Source organism: Hypomesus transpacificus, chromosome 24 (assembly GCF_021917145.1).
Source record: "Hypomesus transpacificus isolate Combined female chromosome 24, fHypTra1, whole genome shotgun sequence".
NCBI lineage: Eukaryota > Metazoa > Chordata > Actinopteri > Osmeriformes > Osmeridae > Hypomesus > Hypomesus transpacificus.
The window spans coordinates 3,419,819-3,439,813 of record NC_061083.1 but is presented as its reverse complement, the minus strand read 5'-3'; the positions used below and the strand labels follow the sequence as shown (position 1 = coordinate 3,439,813).

Below are 19,995 nucleotides of genomic sequence, written 5' to 3'. Positions count from 1 at the left end.
CTTCAGGCACATATACAGTTACACAACCTCATCAAGAAAACAGGACATTTAACAGGACATTTAAAGTATAATCGCTTTATTTACCTGAAACCACAAGTTGTGATACGTAATACAATCATCAGCTCTGAAATTACAGTACAGTTGTTTGGCAAAACCATGCCATTGAAGGACTGTCTGATTTCCTCAGGGTATGCATCACTATCGCTGCACCTCCTAACCAGACACCACAAAGTCTGCTTACAACATGTCGCACATCACAGTGCAAAGCAAAAAGTCTCGTTTGGTAATTTTTTACACATTCAATTCAAAAAGTATTTCCTTAGGAAAAGACACAGCTTTCTGAGCTTAATTTAACATTTGCACTATTATTTGTAGATTGTTTAAATTTAAATTTACCAATACTATACAGAACTATTACACAAATCTGTTAAAATAAATGGCTGCTTCAGATGACATGCACCATGGAATATTATACATTACTAAACAATGAAGTCTAGGTTTCTGAGATGGCACGAGAACTGTCACCTTTTCTCGACAGACGGCTATACTAAAGCGCTTCATGCAAGACCATGGAGGGACTGAGGACATGGGATTAGTTCACTGGATTCCAAAAACATTTTAATTTGAACCCATTCCATTTAAATTAGGTATCTTTTAGATAAAAAAAGGAATTGATGTACATATTAAATGATGAATCATGTCTTGATTTGAGTTCTTATTTTGACATGCAAGTCTTAGAAGATGTGGTGCTGCTCGAAACACACATGCACAACACTAAAACAAAACCTTACAGTTTCTGCAAAAGGGGTTTAGAGGAGTGGGCGGGGCTTACACAGCCCCAGCTGCAGAGAGAGAAGAGAAAGAGACCAATCAGATGACTTACCTAAGGCATAGGTCAAAGCAAAGGCGCTATAAGACATGGCTCATTCACTATGCATGATGAAAGACATGTTTAAAAGCTTTCCATTTCCTCCTGTCTGCCTACATATATAGATGTCAAAAGCCATGCCACATGCAAGCAGAGAAATGGGAAGGCACAAAGCCATGTCCACATGAAAACGCCATGCCTTGCGATTGCAACACTTGCTGCAAGTAATATCCCTATACTCTGTCGGCCCCCAATAATATTGCCACCAATGAAATCAAGTCAGACAGAGCACTTCAATATATTTTTACCAGCTCACATATGTTGACTGGCACTTAGTGAAAAGGCATTTTTCAAATTAAAACTCTTACATCATCATATCATTGTCGTTCACACAATCTATAAAGTGGCCAAAATCCCTGACTTGAAATAACAAGGAAAGCGGCAACATATAAAATGTTGTTTAAAAAGCAAAACAACATCTTTCCATCAAAGAGTCGAGACTTTGAATACACCTGCTCGACCGCAAGGCTTGGGTGTGTTGGATGGTGCCTGGATGAGAACACGCTAGCGGGCAGGGCGCATGCAGGGCAGGGGGGGGATACTCACTCTGATAAACAGGCGGAAAGCATTGGAAGAAATAGCAGTTAGGTTTAGAGGAACTCATACTGGCCTAGCATTGGAGAGGGCATGCTTTCCAGGTATACCTACCTACTGCAGTGTTTTCTAAAAACACGGCTCAAGTCAACTAGCGTGACGGTATGGAGCATTCGGAAAACGTGAAACCCCTATACATATAGATACTACTGTGCTATATACAGATTTACATATACTCTTCCACCTGCCAGTCCGAGTTAGGCCTATAACATGGTCATACATCCTAACAGCAAGTCTAGACCACAACATGGTCCCATCGAAGCCTCAATCTTGTGCTCAGCTGATACTATTATTATCAGCGTCTTGGTGTCTTTATATTCAAGTACAGTATGTGCACAATATACATAATCTATATAAGAATCATTGTTATTTGTAATGTACATGAAGACTAGCTAAAAAAAGTAAACGTTTTAATATTGGAATAATGACAGAGTGTGTTGTGTTCAAGTAAACATTTTAACAACAGGCATGTCTATCAAAAATGGTGTAGAAGACTAAAGTAACATTTACATGTTTCTTTCCCTACTTCCCTCAGGGAACATAAAAAGGTCAACCTCAATTTCAACTTAGAAAACCTTAAAAAGGTAGATGAGAACGTACTTCTCCTTCAACAAAAGCAAAAATGGTGCTTACCTCAACACTTAATATGACATGTCTTAGAACGTGAAAAGGCTTAGTGGAAAACATGGAAAGTAATGTGGTCATATCAACAGCATTGAGGTAGCTGTGCTCGGCCTAGCACAGAAACTAAAAGCAAACCAGATATGGAGCTTATAACAGGGGGAGGAACAACTATCAACCAAGAAGAATCCCCATGCCATCACAAAACACATGCACTTTTAGTACAGACCACTGAGTCAGTGCAAATGTTGTATGGTCATTACAGTTACACCCCTTTCTCATCCAAAGGCCATATATTAAAGGGGTCACACTGAAGACAAGAGTAATACATTTGAGTCCAGTGCATGCCACTTGTAGCCTACCTGCTGTCCACAAATCCCCTCCCCAATTTACAAAAAGTTGATAAAATATTGTTCATTCTCTGTACATATCATCTGACAGTTCCTACAATTCTATGCCTGTTCAAAAAACACGGGGGCACATAACGAAGGCTTGATATGAAAAAAGACAAACCGACAAAACTCAAGGTCATTAAAAAGTATGTTCATCAAAAAAAAAGGATGAATAAAAAAGAAAAGAAATGGAATGGTGAAAATGTCCTTGATCCAAATCAGCCAAGGGTATAGACATACACGTACAAATGCTGAGCTCTCACTGTGTTTGACCAGGCGGTTGTGGTTGTGGTTGTAGTAGTAGTAGTTGTTCCTGGTTAATGTGGGGTTGTTAGATGTATTAATCTCCACTCACACTGGTGCCCGGGGGGAGGGGGAGTGTGCTTGGAGTCAGTCAGGACCAGAACAACTCAGACACGTTCGTGTCGATGCTGTACAGCCACAGAACCAGGGGGAGGAAGATGGCCACAAAGGGCCAGGAGATCCCCTCTGTGCATGCGGACAGGGAGCAGCCCTTGCCAGCTGACTTCTCCAGGTGTTTACCAGGTTCCAGGTAGTTCCTGGCCACAAACTTGAGCAGCTCATCCAAAAGGATGACGGGCAGGGAGATCTTCAGCACCATCAGCCACTGCGTGAGGTTCAGAGGGGTGATCTGGAAGATGACCTGGAGGAGAGGAAGATGGAGATGGTGAGATTGGGGGGGGTGACGGGAAGATGGTGTTCTGGGGGTGGGGCGTTGAGCTGACTCACAGGCAAGGGCTCCACGTAGAGGATGAGGAAGTGGAGGGACATGGAGAGGCAGATAGCCCCCAGCAGCCAGACATTGTCCCAGGGAGGCATACGCAGCAGGGACTGGTTCTCAGACAAACTGGGGCACAGAGGGGAGGAGACACTTGCCATTCAAAATATGACTCCGACCACTGACTTTCACTTTGTTCCACTGGAACTGAAACACAAACCCATCCGTGAAGGACGGAGGCTCCTCTTACCGCAGGTGGGCCCCTCACCTATTCAGAGCGTTGCACATCTCGATGGTGACGAGCACCGACAGGGCCATGGTCATGGGGTAGGGGGACTCGAACACGTGGCACTCCAGGTCCTGGAAGTCCGGGTTGTCAGGGGAGCACTGCAGGAAGTGGCTCTGGAGGGGGGACGACAGAGGGAGACACAGGAGGGGGAGGGGGTTTAGGTAAGGGCAGGCAGGATGGAAACGAACGACAGGTCCACTCATCCAGGCCATCTCACCAGCTGGTACAGGCTGATCATGGGGCCGTCTTCAGCAGCCACGAACCACCAGGCGGCCGCTCCCACAGTCCCGGCTCCGACATAGCCTGAGGGCAGAGACGGGGCCCGGGGGTTAGGGTCAGGGTCAAACGGGTGTTTCACACTGAGCATTGGATCATCTCGATCAATGAACCATGAACACAAGACACATGGAAGACTTGGTCTGAAAACAAAAACAGTGGTAACACACATCCGATGGCTAGGTATCTGAAGAAGAGCCAGCCAGAGATGAGGGGCTCCTTGGCGTTGCGGGGGGGCTTGTTCATGATATCCAGGTCGGGGGGGTTGAAGCCCAGGGCGGTGGCGGGGAGGCCATCCGTCACCAGGTTGACCCACAGCAGCTGGACTGGGATCAGAGCCTCGGGGAAGCCCAGAGCAGCAGTCAGGAAGATACTGCCCAGCATAACAAACACAACATGTACAAATTTACAGTTGAAATGTAAAAAAAAATAAAAATACGAAACACTTTTAATAGGATTCAAATGTGACAGGTGTTCGGTCTGGTGGAGCCTCACCAGACCACCTCGCCCACGTTGGAGGAAATGAGGTAGCGGATGAACTGCTTCATGTTGTTGTAGATGGCCCTGCCCTCCTCTACGGCCGCCACGATGGAGGAGAAGTTGTCATCAGCCAGGACCATCTCAGAGGCCGACTTGGCCACGGCGGTGCCAGAGCCCATGGCGATGCCGATCTCCGCCTTCTTCAAGGCTGGGGCATCGTTGACTCCGTCTCCAGTCTGAGAACAACCAGGAGGTTCAGTTAAGAGAGAGAGATGGGAAAACGACCACAGAGACACAACCCAGAGGTCAAACTAGACGAGCGTCTCCACGCACCATGGCCGTGATCTCGTCCATGCTCTGCAGGAACTCGACGATCTTGGACTTGTGCGAGGGCTCGACGCGGGCGAAGCAGCGGGCGTTGATGACGGCGTCGCGCTGCGCGGCGGGGGAGAGGTCGTCAAACTCGCGGCCGGTGAAGGCCATGCGCTCCACGTCGTCGTCCTCGGCCAGGATGCCGATGCGCCGGCAGATGGCCACGGCCGTGCCCTTGTTGTCCCCGGTGATCATGATGACGCGGATGCCGGCCAGGCGACACAGCTTGATGGAGGCTGCCACCTCCTGTCGCGGGGGGTCCAGCATGCCCACGCAGCCCACAAAGGTCAAGTCCGACTGGGCACAGAGAGAAGGGTCAGCATCGGGGACTTACCGCCAAAACTGGATGACCTCTAACAGTCAAAACTGTTAACTCACATTATTTTTTTGGAAAGTTTATTACGTTATGCAAGCAAACAAATCCAAAGACTCATTAAAAGACCGCCTGGTTCACAAGGACATAGGGGAGTAGTTTAGTGCTCACCTCATAGGCTGCAAAGCGGGCTGCATCGATAAGAACCATGTCCTCCTTCTTAGGGGGGGTGTCCCTGGTGGCCAGAGCCAGGCAGCGCAGGGTGTCACGCCCGGTCCCGTACTCCCGGATCACAGACAGGATCTTGTCCTTGACAACCGGGGTCATGGGAACCTTGCTGTTGCCCACTCGGACATGGGTACACCGATCAATCACTCCCTCTGGGGCACCCTGTGAGGGAGGCACGTGTCGAGGGTTAATGGGAGGGTGGGGGGGAAGAGTGGTTGAATCCCAAACGCTAGGCTTCTAAAAAAAGTGGGTGGGACAAGAGCTGGTACCTTGACAAACATTTTGCCGATGGAAGACCGGGCCTTGTTGGGGGTACAGTACACCGACATGGACTTCCTGTCTCGGGAGAACTCCAGGGTGAACTCCTTCTTCATCAGCTGCTTGATCACCTGGGAGGACGACCAAAGAGGAAGGGCCTCAGAAAAGCTGCCGTTTGGAATGACGTCGTCGTTTGACTTTTAGTGTGGAGGAACTTACAGAGTTGCAGGCGTTGGCCCTCTCGATGTTGGGAAGGTGCTTGACCTCGGTGTCAAACGCGTTCATCTTCTCCACCAAGCAGGTGAGGGCGGTCTCCGTGGCCTCTCCAACCTTCTCAAACACCCCTTTGGCCTAATGACACAGACACACACATTAGCCAACAGTTACCGTGTCACAGTCGAGTGAGAGAGCAGATAGACAGGGTGGCTGACCTCGTTGAAGTCTAGAGAGGAGTCGTTGCACAGGGCACAGATGGTGGCGATCTCTACCAGACCATCAAACTGAGAACTCTTCACGAGATTACCATCCTGATACCTGGAGAGAAACACACAAGGGGAAATGAGATGGTTTCAAACATACGTGTATGGGTATGTGGGTGGGGGGGAAATACTTACACTTCTCCTTCAGGGGCATACGTTGAGCCAGTGATGGTAAACTCCCCCAGAGAGCAGCTTTCTGCTTCAGCTTTGTCAACAATGAACATCTGTTGAACAAAACAAAACAGAGGACACATTAATATCACTCAAAAAGGACAAGGACACATCCACAATGATCACTTCCTTCCAACTACAGTAGATGGCAGTAGAAACCACAGGAACGGCAAAAAATAAAAGACCTGAGATAAAACTCTTACACATCGGAGAGGAAAACAGACTGTGTCTTAACGTGTCCCTGCTTTGTGTGTTAGAGGACAGGGACAGGAGGCATGCCCTGAGAAGTTAGCTTATACCCCTTCTATTCCTCAACAGAGCTGGCTGTCAGGGAGCCAGAACACAGAGAGCCAGGACACAGAAAGCAGGCCTGCCTTGGAGGCGACCACGAGGCGTGGGCCTTTCCCCACAGGAAGCCTCGGTCTTCACAGTGGGCAGGGCTCACACAAACACTGTCACACGAGAGAGAGAGAGAGAGAGAGAGAGAGAGCCAGGAGAGACGTCGCAGGCAGAGACACTAGGGAGGGAGAGAGATGCTAATCACTCGAGTCCTCCTCCTTCAGCTCGAGGCCACGCTTCTAAAACAGAGTGTTGCTGACGTCAGCTGCATATCGAGAAACATGCATTCCATTAAGGTTATTTTTAGACCAGTCTTAACCTCTTTTTGGCTTGATGTCAAACAGGCTTATGTCCGTTGGGGGTGCTACAATTTTTTTTTTGTCAAAGTCCAAGGAGGATTATTATATGGCAAGGCGTAGATATCAACTTGTTAGAAGTTATCACTTCCTGCAAACAATGGCCATTATATTCCAACAGTTTAAGTTCCTTTTGGCCTCTACTGATTAAATGACAGATATTTCAGCGCGACACAATGAGGCAAAGGGTGGATCTATGGCCGGAAATGAAACTGGGCCAGAAAGCCAGAGGAAGAAGTAAATTCTGAGAAATGACTGGTCACTGACAGAAGAGTGCCTCATCTAAAACATTAAACATATCTGCTAAATAGCAGCTAAATAATGCGACAAGTCCATTTCAGAAAGAGCGGATTCAGCAGTCCTAAAGACCAGACTCAGAGTCAACATGCTGAATTGATGAAGAACGTCTCCATTCACTGGTGCTGGGGTGCCACTCAGAGAGCGGGGTGGAAGAACCTGATTGGAATACTTAGGAAAAACTGTGACGCAAGGTCAGTTACGCAACAGCACTGCAAGTCATCAAGGAGCCAACTGTAGAGGAAGATTACAGCAGCGGCCTGCACCCTGCGTGTCGAAAAATCTCGTCATCTTTCTCCTTCACGAGAAACTATTGGAACTGAAAGCAAGGGTGTGCAACACAGCTCTGGGAGACACCAGAGCAGAACCAGTGTGTGTGTGTGTGTGTGTCCACCCACCCTGCACACAGACATCTGATTGGTGGTGAGGGTGCCCGTCTTGTCGGAGCAGATGACCGAGGTGCAGCCCAGTGTCTCCACGGAGGGCAGGGACCTGACAATGGCGTTCTTCTTGGCCATGCGGCGCGTGCCCAGGGCCAGGCAGGTGGTGATGACGGCGGGCAGGCCCTCGGGGATGGCGGCCACGGCCAGCGCCACGGCGATCTTGAAGTAGTAGACGGCGCCGCGCACCCAGGAGCCCCCGTGGACGGGGTCATTGAAGTGGCCGATGTTGATGATCCACACGGCCACACAGATCAGGGAGATGACCTTGGACAGCTGCTCCCCAAACTCGTCCAGCTTGGCCTGCAGCGGAGTCTTCTCCTGTTCCGTGGCCGCCATCTCGTCGCGGATCTTACCGATCTCCGTGTTGACGCCGGTGGCCACCACCACGCCGATGGCCTTGCCGGCGGCGATGTTGGTCCCCTAGGGTGACGCGGGGACACGAAAGAATGCGTCAAATGATTCATAAGACGAAAGAATGCGTCAAATGATTCATAAGGCCACGTCTTATTTTGCGGTGTCAAGTGTACAAACGTTGGTGTTAAACAGTCAAGTAGTAAGTGCTGAAGTGAGAGGCGAAACTGCGTACAGAGAACAGCATGTTCTTCTTGTCTTGGTTGACAGCTCGGGGGTCAGGCACAGGGTCAGTGTGCTTGATCACGGAGACAGACTCGCCTGCAATCAAAATAGGGAGCAACAGGTCAAATGAGTTAAAGGTGAAGTGATGTAAACATCAACATTCCATGTAACAGAGTAGGGCGGTACCTGTCAGGATGGACTGGTCCACCCTCAGGGTTGTAGACTTGATTGAAGAGAGACGGATGTCTGCAGGAACCTTGTCTCCAACTGGGGAAGGTAGGAGGACAAGTACGATGAGTATTTGTAAAAACAAAACAAAACAACAACAACAACAAAAACACACAATACACCCTGTGCATGGAAAATATATTCATGTATATGCAACAATAGCACCTCCCAATATCGCTTCTAAAATACATGTCAGTATGTACTGTAGGAAATCAGAGTTGATGACAGTAAAAACGGGGCGGCTTGTGAAATACCTCCACAGGTTTGAGACGCCAGAGAGGAGCTCTCTGATTCATTCACTGCACAAAAAGGGGAGCATGAGCGTAAAACTGAAATGTTCTCGCTACTACCAGGGCTGCTTGCTGGGCCACGAAGAGCCCCACAAGTCCTGAGGTCCCACGGCTGCGGGGAGGAGGAGGAGGGGGGGAGGCAGAGCTGGAGATGGAAATGGAGGACTGGTGCGCCATAAAAGGCCTGTCTCAGAGGAAAAAGCCAATTTGGGCCACATCTGAATTGCGATGACCCGATTCAGCTTCCTATTAGTACATAAATGCTGGAGTGGGGGAGCAGCTCACTGTGAGGACCGGTTATCGCAGCTCGAACACGATGAGCACTTCTAAATGAGGGGGCACGTTAACACCCACCAAAGAGCTCTGAAAGAGATGTGTTGCATTGAAAAGGCTGAGCTCTGTCCAAGTCAATCTCATGACGAAAACACAGTTTTTTCACGACACAGGACAAAATGAGCAGCCATGCACATTCGATTAACTTTCATCCCAAAACAAATATAATTCCACACAATAAACACAAAAGTTAAAATTACTTCCAGAGGTAGAGAGGGTATTTTTCAACATCCAGGGGACTTTTTACAAGCAATCAAACACCAGCTCTGGGAATAGAAATGTCTAATCTAGGTTAATGAAGATGATTATTGAAAGTGAGAGCGAAATCAAGGTTGTTCCAACATCAGGATTGCCTTTTCAGGACTGAACAGACACACATACTAATCTGAGCCCCCTCAGTGCCCTTGAGGGGAGAAGAGAGGAAAATAGCATCAGCCCGACAAACGCACGCAGCCCAAAAGAGGAAAACTATTTCAATTTGTTCCCCCCGATGCTCTGATCAGGTTTATATGTGGACACACGATAGCAGCTGTTTCCCAGTCATCTCCACAGCACAGGAAGAGGCAGGAGATAATACCAGTCAGCCAGCGGCTGGCAGAGAGACAGAGTTAGACAGAGAGAGAGAGAGTTAGAGAGAGAGAGAGACACAGACAGACAGAGACACAGAGAGACAGAGAGACAGAAAGACAGTGAGAGAAAGAGAGACAGACACAGACCGACCTGTTCTGTGTACTGTGACCAATTCATCTGAGCACAAAACACACTTCAACCTAAGAGCATCTTTCAAGCCCCTGTTAAAACGATGATGTCATGTTCAGAGGCTTTTTTCAATATTTGAAGTAGAGACTCCTAAGCCTCAACACAAACGAGCGGATCGCCAGCCTCGGTAGGCATGGAAAATGAAGTGCTGACGTCCTGTTTTAATAGGACGCCCTGGTGTGGATGTGTCTAGGCGTGTCACATGATATGAAATGTACCAACACAGGGATTTGGACTGACAGTGGGTTTCAGCAAATACAGAGGACCAGTGACAGCTTCTCTCGGGAGACCAGTGTCAAGCTAAATTGCTTCTTTCAACCGTCTAGATGTGGAGCGGAAAAAGAAAAAAAACTAAACTTCAGCTTCACAACTGACCTCCAAGAGATGAAAAGGGTTTGTGTTAGCTAGGCCCCACACCAGGAAACAGTTAGGACCAGCGCAGCACCAACTTTTGACATGCAGAGTTACATTGAACCGTTGTTAAGGAGAACATGGCAACAGAGTGTTCAAAATCTATATTGATAGATATTTCTTGAAGCCATGTGGCTAAACAACCACATCCTGGGTGTTGTGCAACACTTCCTGTGGCAAGTCATTGTGACATTTATTTTTAAATATTGACTTCTGTAAATCAAGGGGGGTCTGGAGCCAAATAAATATTGGAAAAGTGATGTTGATTAATGGGCAGAGCTCTTATGATGAGTGTGAAGATAACCCTTGACAGCCAGGCGTTGTTGCTGTTCTGCTGGACAGCGAGCCTGCCCTGAATGAAGTGTCTGCTTATATCACCTGTCCCTTTGTGTCAACATCCTACTTGGTAACAGTCCAACAGGCTCCTCAAACATGGCCACCTTTTCCCCCTTCCCCCCACGCCTGCCAACAAGTGAGAGAACCCACGGCTTGAACTGCGACAGCGGCCTCTGGAACGAGTGGGGCAGGCTCTCCAGCCTGATTCCCGGGGCCCGCCCTCTGGGCCCCCCCTGTAGGGCCCCCCGCTCTGGATCAGACCATCAACACCACTTTGACGGTGGACAGCTTTGACTGGCAGACACAAGTAAGTGACACGCGGCGAGGCTCTGAGGGGGAGGCATGTGCTGATGGCAGCTGAAACAAAAGGAGGCGGAATCTTGCTGACCTGAGGGGGGCTCTCGCTCAGACGCTAGGCTGACAGGTAACCCTCTCCAGGAACTTTCCGACAGCACTTGGCCAGCTGCTCTCCGTCCTTACGCACTTTGAAAAGAGACAGGGAACTGCGCTGCATTCAAATGGGCAAGATTAGCCGCGGCCAAGTCCAAGGGTGTGAGATATATACAATTGAGGGCTGTGTCAGAACCAGGTGGAGAAGCTACCACTGGATTTAATCTTCACATTCAAATTGCAGAAAGACAGTGAACACTTCCCACCTCGGCGAGGGGGAGGGGGGTGCGTCTGTGTTGTACACCAGACCCATACACCATGTCCTGGGCCAGGATCCGTTGCTATGGCAACAGGACAGTGCGTGACATGACGCTGAGATGAAGAACAGCCGGCCTGGCTGTTAGGAGATCTAGAACAGATGCTGTCAAGTGTTCTTCCAAGGGAGCAGCTTGAAGATGGCTGCTCTAGGTAACATCTGACCTTAATCTTGTCACCATGTACTGTGCTCTCCTGACACAGTGAGCTGGGGAAAACATCTGGTGTTTGTAAAAACAAACAAACAACTAAACACAGATTTGGAAAAAAATAAATAAGAAAGAAACAAGAAAAACATTTGGTAACACGCATTACCAAAACATTGGTATGCGTCTAATTTATATCCCCATAAACCATGGGGCTTTCAATGTGCTCCATCTAGTAAATGCCACTAATAAACATTCAAATATGAACCAAACCTAAAACGTCAAATAAAACATTATTAATCCCATCCGGAGTGTTCAGGGTGGCTGTCGTCTTCCTTGTTTGCTAGTGACAGTTGGTCACGTGTGGGTATGTATTCATGGGCCAGTCCAGAGCTACAGCCAGCAGTGTAACAGACATACAGCCCTGTACTTAAGGCAGGAGAAGGGTCCTTGTGTTTCTGTCAGTTTCTCCTCGTGTCCCAACATCACCTCTCTCCTTAGTGTCACCTCTTAACAAGTCTGGACAGGGTCACGTGCCCCTTTAACCTCTATAGCTGGGCAGCATAGCCCGGATTCTCAGCAGTTAATGCAGAATGTACTAAGCTGCCACAATTAAAGTTTTACCCTGAAAGTGACGGCAACGCAGAACAACCTGCCAGAGAATGACTGCACCCTCATTAACAGATTGTTGTCCCCTTTAGGACTATTGAACGCTGCAGAAAATGAAGAAGCGCGTTACATCATCCCAAGACAATTCTCTTCCCTCAGGCAAGACAGACCACAATGATCTGTTTGAGGAGCAGGGCAGGCCCAACACCTGGCTGGATCTGACACTCACCAAATGACCCCCCCCCCCCCCCCCCCCCCCCCCCCACAGTGACAACAGACGTTCGCCAGGCCCCAGAAAATGCCACATGCCATCCCGGGTGTCTGGAATCCCAGGCCGTGGAGGGTGCTGCTGGGCAGGGTCTCTGTGTGCCGGGCATGGTAAGGGGGGGGGGGGGGGGTGTTCATTGTCCACAACCACTTCCCTACAAGGTCATTGCACTCTCCAAACAATAGGAGCAGCTGATAGATCCACTCTCTGTCCTATCACTATCAGACTCCCCGACCTCACATGTTACGCAGGGGAGTAACCCTCCCCCACCCACCCACCCACCCACCCCCCCCAGGCCCATACAAGGCCATATTCCACCCTATACTCCCTGTAAACCAATCAGAGCCCTGACACACACCATTAAACAAATGATGCACACGCTTAACAAGCTTTAGGTGTCCCGACGTTAACGGCAGCTATTCAGGGACAGAAGCGCATCCCTTAATTTCCCAGAAGATTCCCATGGTGAACTTGTGAATTTAGAGTGAGGACAGCAGCCCCAAGCTAACATGGGGGCAGGGAGCAGCCCCACGCTAACATGGGGGCAGGGAGCAGCCCCACGTTGCCATGGGGGCAGGGAGCAGCCCCACGTTGCCATGGGGGCAGGGAGCAGCCCCACGTTGCCATGGGGGCAGGGAGCAGCCCCATGCTGCCATGGGGGCAGGGAGCAGCCCCACGCTAACATGGGGGCAGGGAGCAGCAGCAGCAGTAGCCTGAACCACAGAGCTGCAGACGACAACCTAGAGCAACCACCGACAGGGAGGAGCGTTCTAGAAAGGTCTGACTGGGCTGCAGATTAGCTTAGTTAGAACAGCAAAGACAGCATTCCATCCTCTACACTGCAGCCAGGGTCGAGGGAAGCTGGTAAAGAAGTGGTGGGGGGGGAGTAAACGGCACAGGAGCAGTATAGCCTCTGGCCATGCAACAGAAGCGGTGAGAAATGTGTTACGCTCTGAACAAAAGGTTAAGGCGCTGTGGGACGGGAAACTAATCTGAAGTCAGTCAGCATCTCCGGAACGTGTCTGCATCCCAAGGCTTTAAAAAGCAGTGGAGGCAGGGCTTTGGAGGCAGGGCCGTGGAGGCAGGGCTGAGTGTCGGGCTTGGGAGCAGGAGGCAGTGTCAGAGCCCACAGTGGTAACCTGACAGGCAGGGCAGCAAGCAGGCTGGCTCCTTTTAGTATTCTCCTCACGACCAAGTGAGCCGGAGAGCTGCCTATGTCCTCAGCAGAGACGGCCTTCTGCGTCATCGGCCCCTCCTGCCTGGCAGTGGGGGGCTCTGGGGCTCTGGCAAAGATACTCAGCAAGGACGCTCGCGGGAATCAATATGGAAGGGGCTCAGAAGGATTAAGCAGGTATGTCGGAGCGCTCCAGGTGACGCTGTCCACCTGACATCACGGGCTACGCATCCCTGTGTTCTGCCATCGGTGGTATGTGGTGTGACCACGTTATGTAACCCGCCATACAACACACACAAACACCCATTAAAAACAGTGGAGCCATGCAGATCATGACTGCGGGTTTCGCGAAAGAACCACTTTGCTTAAAATGATGGTGATGAAAAAGATAAGCATGTCAGGAGGTATTCTAACAAACCACCCTGGCCAAACATGTGCTACAGAATCAGCCAATCAGTGTGATCCAGCCGATCAGTGTACTCGATGCTGCCTGTGCCCTTCTCAAGGTGACTCCAGAGTGTTACTGAACAACATCCAGCGTCACCCGCTGCAACCCCTGGAGAGGGCCAAAGACACCTGTCATCTCCACTACTGTCACTGCCTACTATAAATAAGCCATTCCATAATCTAGACAGGCAATCCGAGCTAAAAACACAAGCCACAACTATGCGCTGAAAACCACTGCATCACCTCAGTGGCTTATAGGGTTAAAGCTAGTTTCATGATAACGCCAGCACTTGGAATACTACAGCATTCCTCTCAGCGGGATCCATCCCTGGTGCAGCCAGTGGTCCTATGCTGCCAGGGGCACATTCCCCTCCTAAGATCCATCCCAGCACACCTGAGCTGCAGCAGAACTATGCTTTTAATATATCTCTGGATGAATCCACCCCGGGTGGTTCAGCGGCTGAGTTTTAGGACGGACCAACGATATGGTAGCACGGTGTACACCTCATCCAAGGCTGTACGTGAGCACTCGTGGGATGAGTCCGGGATGATGTGTATACTCGTGACGCGAGGGGGCCCTCATCCCCCACCAGTGCACAGCCCTCAGAGACGGGCGGGTTAATAGGAACATCCCGAAATACACCACTTCTGTAGGGTGAGTCACCCCTGCAATGGGACCAGGGGAGAGTGGAGTCGAAATAGAGCTGCGCTACTGAAGTTAAAGCCTGACGATGCCTGGATTCATATGCCCTGTTGAGAATAGCTTTCACCTGAACCAGAGCACATTACCCATGTAGATCCCCCTTTTGCTACGAATTTACAGCGGTTTATACGATATTTGGAAATACTCGCTAATACTTGCTCCAATTCCTCACACAGCCAGTCAGATTATTCAGCTAAATGTGATCCATTTCATTGCACGATGTGGAGCCGGTATCGCCACCTTACCAGCAACCTCCACGATGTCTCCAGGCACGATGTCTTTGGCCTTGATCCTCTGGACAGTCTTCCTGTCCTGGCGGTACACCTTCCCCATCTCAGGCTCATACTCTTTAAGTGCCTCAATGGCATCCTCCGCATTACGCTCCTAAGGGACAAAAAAGGATGATATCATTAGTATGAAAATACATAAATGTACATTATTATTATGAACACTGATGCTGGTTTGAAAATGGCCTTTATACATTGCTAAACAGCTCATATATTTGCACTTAGGTCATTTCTGCTTCATAAAACAATTAACCCTGTGCCAATAGTGATTTATAACACCCATGAAAAAGAAATTCACAGAGACTGTGCCAACATCACGTTTGTTTATTCAGTCACTATGGAGTGGAACGTTTGACTCTAAAGTCCATTCTTGGCTCACTTCTCCATTACTGGGAGCCAATCATAGTAGGAACAGCAAACGTCACCATTTGCTGTTAGGCTGATCATTCAAGTCAACTGGGACAGACAGGTCAGAGTCTACCCCCACACTGTTATTTGCCATAATGTTGGTTCTAGGAGTAATAACATATCAGTTAAAGTCAAATGAGTTTACACTTGCAGGATCATCACAAGTTAAAAAACAAGAAACTAAATATGAATATTATATCAAGAAAGCTGTTAATGACACCAACAATCTAACAGTTAATACTGACTAACAATCCCTGACCTTCCATGAATACAATCAGGGCTAAGAATGTTTAAGACTTGTCTGTGGCTATAAAGTCTCATGTAAAACAATTTCTTGTTGAGTGATTCCCTTTTTGGAATGTTTAAATGGTACCAGTGAGGAAATGAAGGCTTAGTCCTGGATAACCTTATGAAGAATACATGAAAGTCAGTCTTGTTATACACAACTAACGTCAGAAACCACTTTAAATGTTATTTATTGCACTTTGCCTTTATTAATGAGACACACAAAAGACTTGTCACACTTGTCCTTCCTTTCAGTTGAACTTGGGTGTCATAGCAACACAAAGTTTTCAAATGTAGTCAGTGACCTAGTTTCTAGCCCTGTTTGCAGTTTTGTCATGTACTTTCTGTTAAAAGCCAGTTATATCGAGAGAAGAATATAAAACCGGCCTCTCTGAATTTATGGTTAGTTCAGCTTCAACGTCATCTCTCTCTATAGTATAACACAAATCTTCAATGTGTGAAGGAAGGTGGTCATCAAAGCCCCACAAGGTCTAGACTAGTGGTTCTCAACCCTGGTCCTCAAGGAACCCCTGTCCTGCATGTTTGAGATGTTTCCCTGGTAACGAATATGCATTTGAATCAGGTGTGTTGGAGCCCAGAAACATTTCAAACATGCAGGACAGGGGGTCCTCGGGACCCCCTGCCCTGCATGTTTTAGACGGTTCCCTCCTCCAACACACCTGATTCAAATGCATATTCGTTACCAGGCTTCTACAGGGCTTGATAACGAGCCATTTATTTGAATCAGGTGTTTTTGGAGCAGGGAAACATCACAAACATGCAGGACAGGGGTTCCTTGAGCAAATTAATCAATCATTATCAGGCCCATTTATTTGAATCAGGTGTGATGGAGCAGGGAAATATCTAAAACATGCAGGGCAGGGGGTCCCGAGGACCAGGATTGAGAACCACTGGTCTAGACAATCGGTGTGTTTGACTTCATGCAGCGCCGGCATCGCCTGATCGTCAAAGTCGAATACACCTAATGTCATGTCATGTGACCATGTCATGTGATGGATCCTGAGGTTGCTCACCTGCCAAACACCTACGATGGCATTGGCTATGAGAATGAGTAAGATCACGAAAGGCTCCACGAAAGCTGTGATCGTTTCTTCCCCATCCTCAAACCAGGCCAAGACCTGAAGAGAAACACGGAAAACACATCAGACATTGTTGAGATTGTACACTGGACATAAATCATAAAAATAAACATTTATGTCTGTAAATCTTCCTTTCTTGGTGAAATAGCTCTTAGCTCGAGCCACAACATCAACATTCTGACTAATCCTACCAATGGACAGAGCTAAGGTGTTCAAATAGGAGTGTAACATGCAACTCGACAGCTGGATCCAAATTAGTCTGATTAACAGAATATGGTTAGCAGTAAAATGTTACTTATCTTTCCATAAGCAAACAAAGCTATTAACTAATTGAACTCCCAGAATCCAAAACAGACACCCGTGTCTAATATGGATGTCAAATGACAATTTGAAACCAACCGCACCACCACCAAGGTTGTAATCCCATACCACACAACAAAACCGCCCCACTGAAACCAGTGACATATTTACATGACATTTTAGTCATTTAACAGAAGCGTTTATCCAAAGCGACATACATAGTGCATACAGAGTACAGAAGAAGTTCAAGGATCAGCACCATCCTTAACCTCGGCTCTCTCTCCCTCTCTCTCTCCCTCTCTCCCTCCCTCCCTCCCTCCCTCACACAAGATACAAATCATCTTATTGGAATAAGGCTCAGTCATTTGCATAATATCCCTCTGTACAACATAAGGGCACATTTTAATACTGCACCTTGTCAGGGCCAGCCAGAGTTATACAGCGTCCTGTATACAGTGCATTTTGCTGTACTTAAATCGTGTTGTGTCATTTCCTGTCAGCCTGTCCCGGCACCAACAGTAAGGCCCCCCCCCCCATCACATAGCTTTTGTAGAACTACAGGACCGGGTGGGGGACATTAAAAGAGAGGAGGTGCATCTGTCTGGACAGTACCCTCCCACTGAAGGTCCGAGCCCAAATTTGGTCTCGAGTGGTGCCCTGTTCCCGCTGTCAGCCAGCAGCCTCCAACACCTCCGTATCATACGTCTGGGGCACTGCACAGCAGATACCAGCTTCTCCAGCAGCAGGGCCAGACAGACACACACATTTTCCAGGGTTCTGGAGGTTATTAAGTCCAGTTTCTGGGCCCCAACAAGCGATCAATGCCGGTCGTAAAAAACTATACCTCCTACACCTGTAGAATCCACATCAAACACAAACATCTCATTCTAGCCATCTCATTCTAGCCATGAAACTACTACTATAAAAGCAGATGTAGCCATTAAATACAACAGAATACTGTTGGACAGTCAGTTAAGTCACGTCAAGAGAAACGTCCGAAACAGAGCAGCAGAGAGTCATGAACGAAGAGGAGAAGGCCATTACGCAGCAACAATCCAGGAAGACCTGAATGTCTTGCTTGACACATGGTGATAGCAACTCAATACAAGCAACTGCTGTTGTCACCATTCCTCAGACAGGTCGCTAGCTTTCTCAGCTGTTTGGTCTTCTGGTCTGTGATCGTAACCTCACATGAGATATGCAAACTGAAGACATTAACACTTGCTGTCCACACTTCCCATGTCCCTGAGCCATACATAAACATTCCCTTTCCCCTCTTGTCCTTTCTGTAATTGACAATATCAACATCCAGGCTCATACTAAAACAGGAAGGCAATTAAATAGCATTTGAAAACCCAATGAGTTTTCATAAACATACTTACAAAAGATATACAGGCCGCCAATAGAAGAATTCGCACAAGTAAATCTTCAAACTGTTCAACAACAAGTTCCCATAAGGACTTTCCTGTTGAAAATAAGTGAATTGTAAAATACATCACATTTAAACTTCTTATGTCCATTAAGACAAGTCAAATCAGACATACCTTCTTCAGCAGGTAACTCTGTTTAGGGCCAATCCAATGGACATGCAGGGAGGAAGAGAAAGGCATTTGAGGAGAAAACATAAAACAGATGTTTTTTTGACATTATAACACTAAAGTAATGTAAACTAAATTACTAAATGTAAATGTAATGGTGTCCAATCCAGACAACCGTTTCTTACAAAACACTGACGTACCAGAAAGGTCACCTTGAATACTGTCAGATGCTCAGTATTCAGGTACACGCATAACTTATGTCCTACATTTAATGTGGAATCGCTCAAGTGCAAATTCTGAACATTACAGCGCTCACTACTGTAAGGCTAACAGGTTACAGTATCCTACACGCAGGTTTTCTGCTTAACAGTCTACCAATGTTGAGGCGTACAACGTGTTGTTACTCCTAAACGTAAACACAATATGATACAGGATATAACCAAAATAGGTATATTTATAGTTTTTTTAAGACTTTGTAGCAACGACTTGAAAACACGAGGTCGTCTGTGATGACGTCAGCTAATTCCCTTGAATGAACAAGCCGGGTGATGCTGCTGACATTGACCTTATGTATTACAGGCCTGAACTTGCCAGTGATAACGCCTCAAATTACTAGAACTCTGTTTACTTACCGTTTGTGCCCCATTTCTCCCTTTGTCGTTTTACTTGGTCCAAGCCAAGCCCCGTGCTTTCGTTGACATTGAAATAGCTATAAACTTCTTCAACACTTTTTTCATGAGCGTTCTCCATGGTAGTGACGTTCGACTCCGTGTCAGATATTTTGTGTAGGCTACGCACTCTCCTTGTTTGTTTCCTATTTCCTTTCAAAATAATAAATATTGTACCAATTTAGAGATATGCACTCACACTGAGAAAGCAACCCAAAAAAATGTAAGTCAAGAATTGGCGAAGCAAGCTAACTTCTATGCTGGTATGAAACGAAATTCCCCCCTCTAACAAATCTCATTCGAAAGACACATTCCAAGACAAGCTGCCTATTCCCCGTCAAGGTGAAGGTTTCTGTGGGTGTCCTCTCTTGTCTCCCAAAAAATGGTGGAAGATTGTGCAGTAATCGTCCCTGTTTTGGACTGCATTCACCCAGTCAAATCCTTGCGCTGCCCTCAATGTGCGTTGTTCAGCTTCTCCACGGCGCAGCTCTGAGCTCAGTGGTGGCTAGCTGAGGTGCTAATCAGGTTTTATGAAAAGTGCCTCACTACTGCCCCTCTGTTATTGTCATCCGTATATGGAGTAAAGCCATTGGATGGACTCAATCCGGAAATGCTCAGTCGCCCAACGCCGAAGTGGAAAGGAGGTTTAGTAGGCTGTGTGATAGTTCAAATGCTAAATATTTCATGACCAAATAAAAGTGCAGAGCTGTTTGTTCCGTAAACACGTAGATTCAATCTCGTTGCAGCCATAACACCCGGAAGCCAATGACTCATGCCGTCACTGAATGAAAAACATCTCATTATGTTTTGAATTGTGCAATAGACATGTAAGGACGTGTGTTATCTAAG

At 47.7% G+C, this 19,995-nt stretch overlaps 1 protein-coding gene across 3 annotated transcripts; it reads right to left on the bottom strand.

Annotated features, from left to right (window-relative positions):
* Nucleotides 1–59: 59 nt before the first annotated feature.
* Nucleotides 60–19,895, bottom strand: LOC124486478 (sarcoplasmic/endoplasmic reticulum calcium ATPase 2-like). Of its 3 annotated transcripts, none has more exons than XR_006958278.1 (21): nucleotides 19,111–19,895; nucleotides 18,485–18,502; nucleotides 18,323–18,405; nucleotides 16,575–16,679; nucleotides 14,806–14,944; nucleotides 8,338–8,418; nucleotides 8,162–8,247; nucleotides 7,531–7,995; nucleotides 6,105–6,193; nucleotides 5,922–6,024; nucleotides 5,710–5,841; nucleotides 5,502–5,621; nucleotides 5,176–5,394; nucleotides 4,653–4,988; nucleotides 4,335–4,555; nucleotides 4,010–4,212; nucleotides 3,781–3,866; nucleotides 3,543–3,676; nucleotides 3,286–3,403; nucleotides 1,475–3,199; nucleotides 60–842 (listed from the first exon to the last, which is right to left on the bottom strand). XR_006958278.1 is itself a non-coding variant. In XM_047048090.1 (21 exons), exons 2-21 carry the CDS (start codon nucleotides 19,226–19,228, stop codon nucleotides 2,930–2,932), a joined length of 3,126 nt encoding a protein of 1,041 aa, XP_046904046.1. In that variant the 5' UTR covers nucleotides 19,229–19,299; nucleotides 19,577–19,895; the 3' UTR covers nucleotides 60–2,929. The 3 variants fall into 3 exon arrangements, 2 of the variants coding, with proteins under 2 accessions (XP_046904046.1, XP_046904047.1); XM_047048090.1 differs by having other exon boundaries at nucleotides 60–3,199; nucleotides 19,111–19,299; nucleotides 19,577–19,895; XM_047048091.1 differs by having other exon boundaries at nucleotides 3,079–3,199; nucleotides 19,111–19,894.
* Between the last annotated feature and the right edge of the window lie 100 nt (nucleotides 19,896–19,995).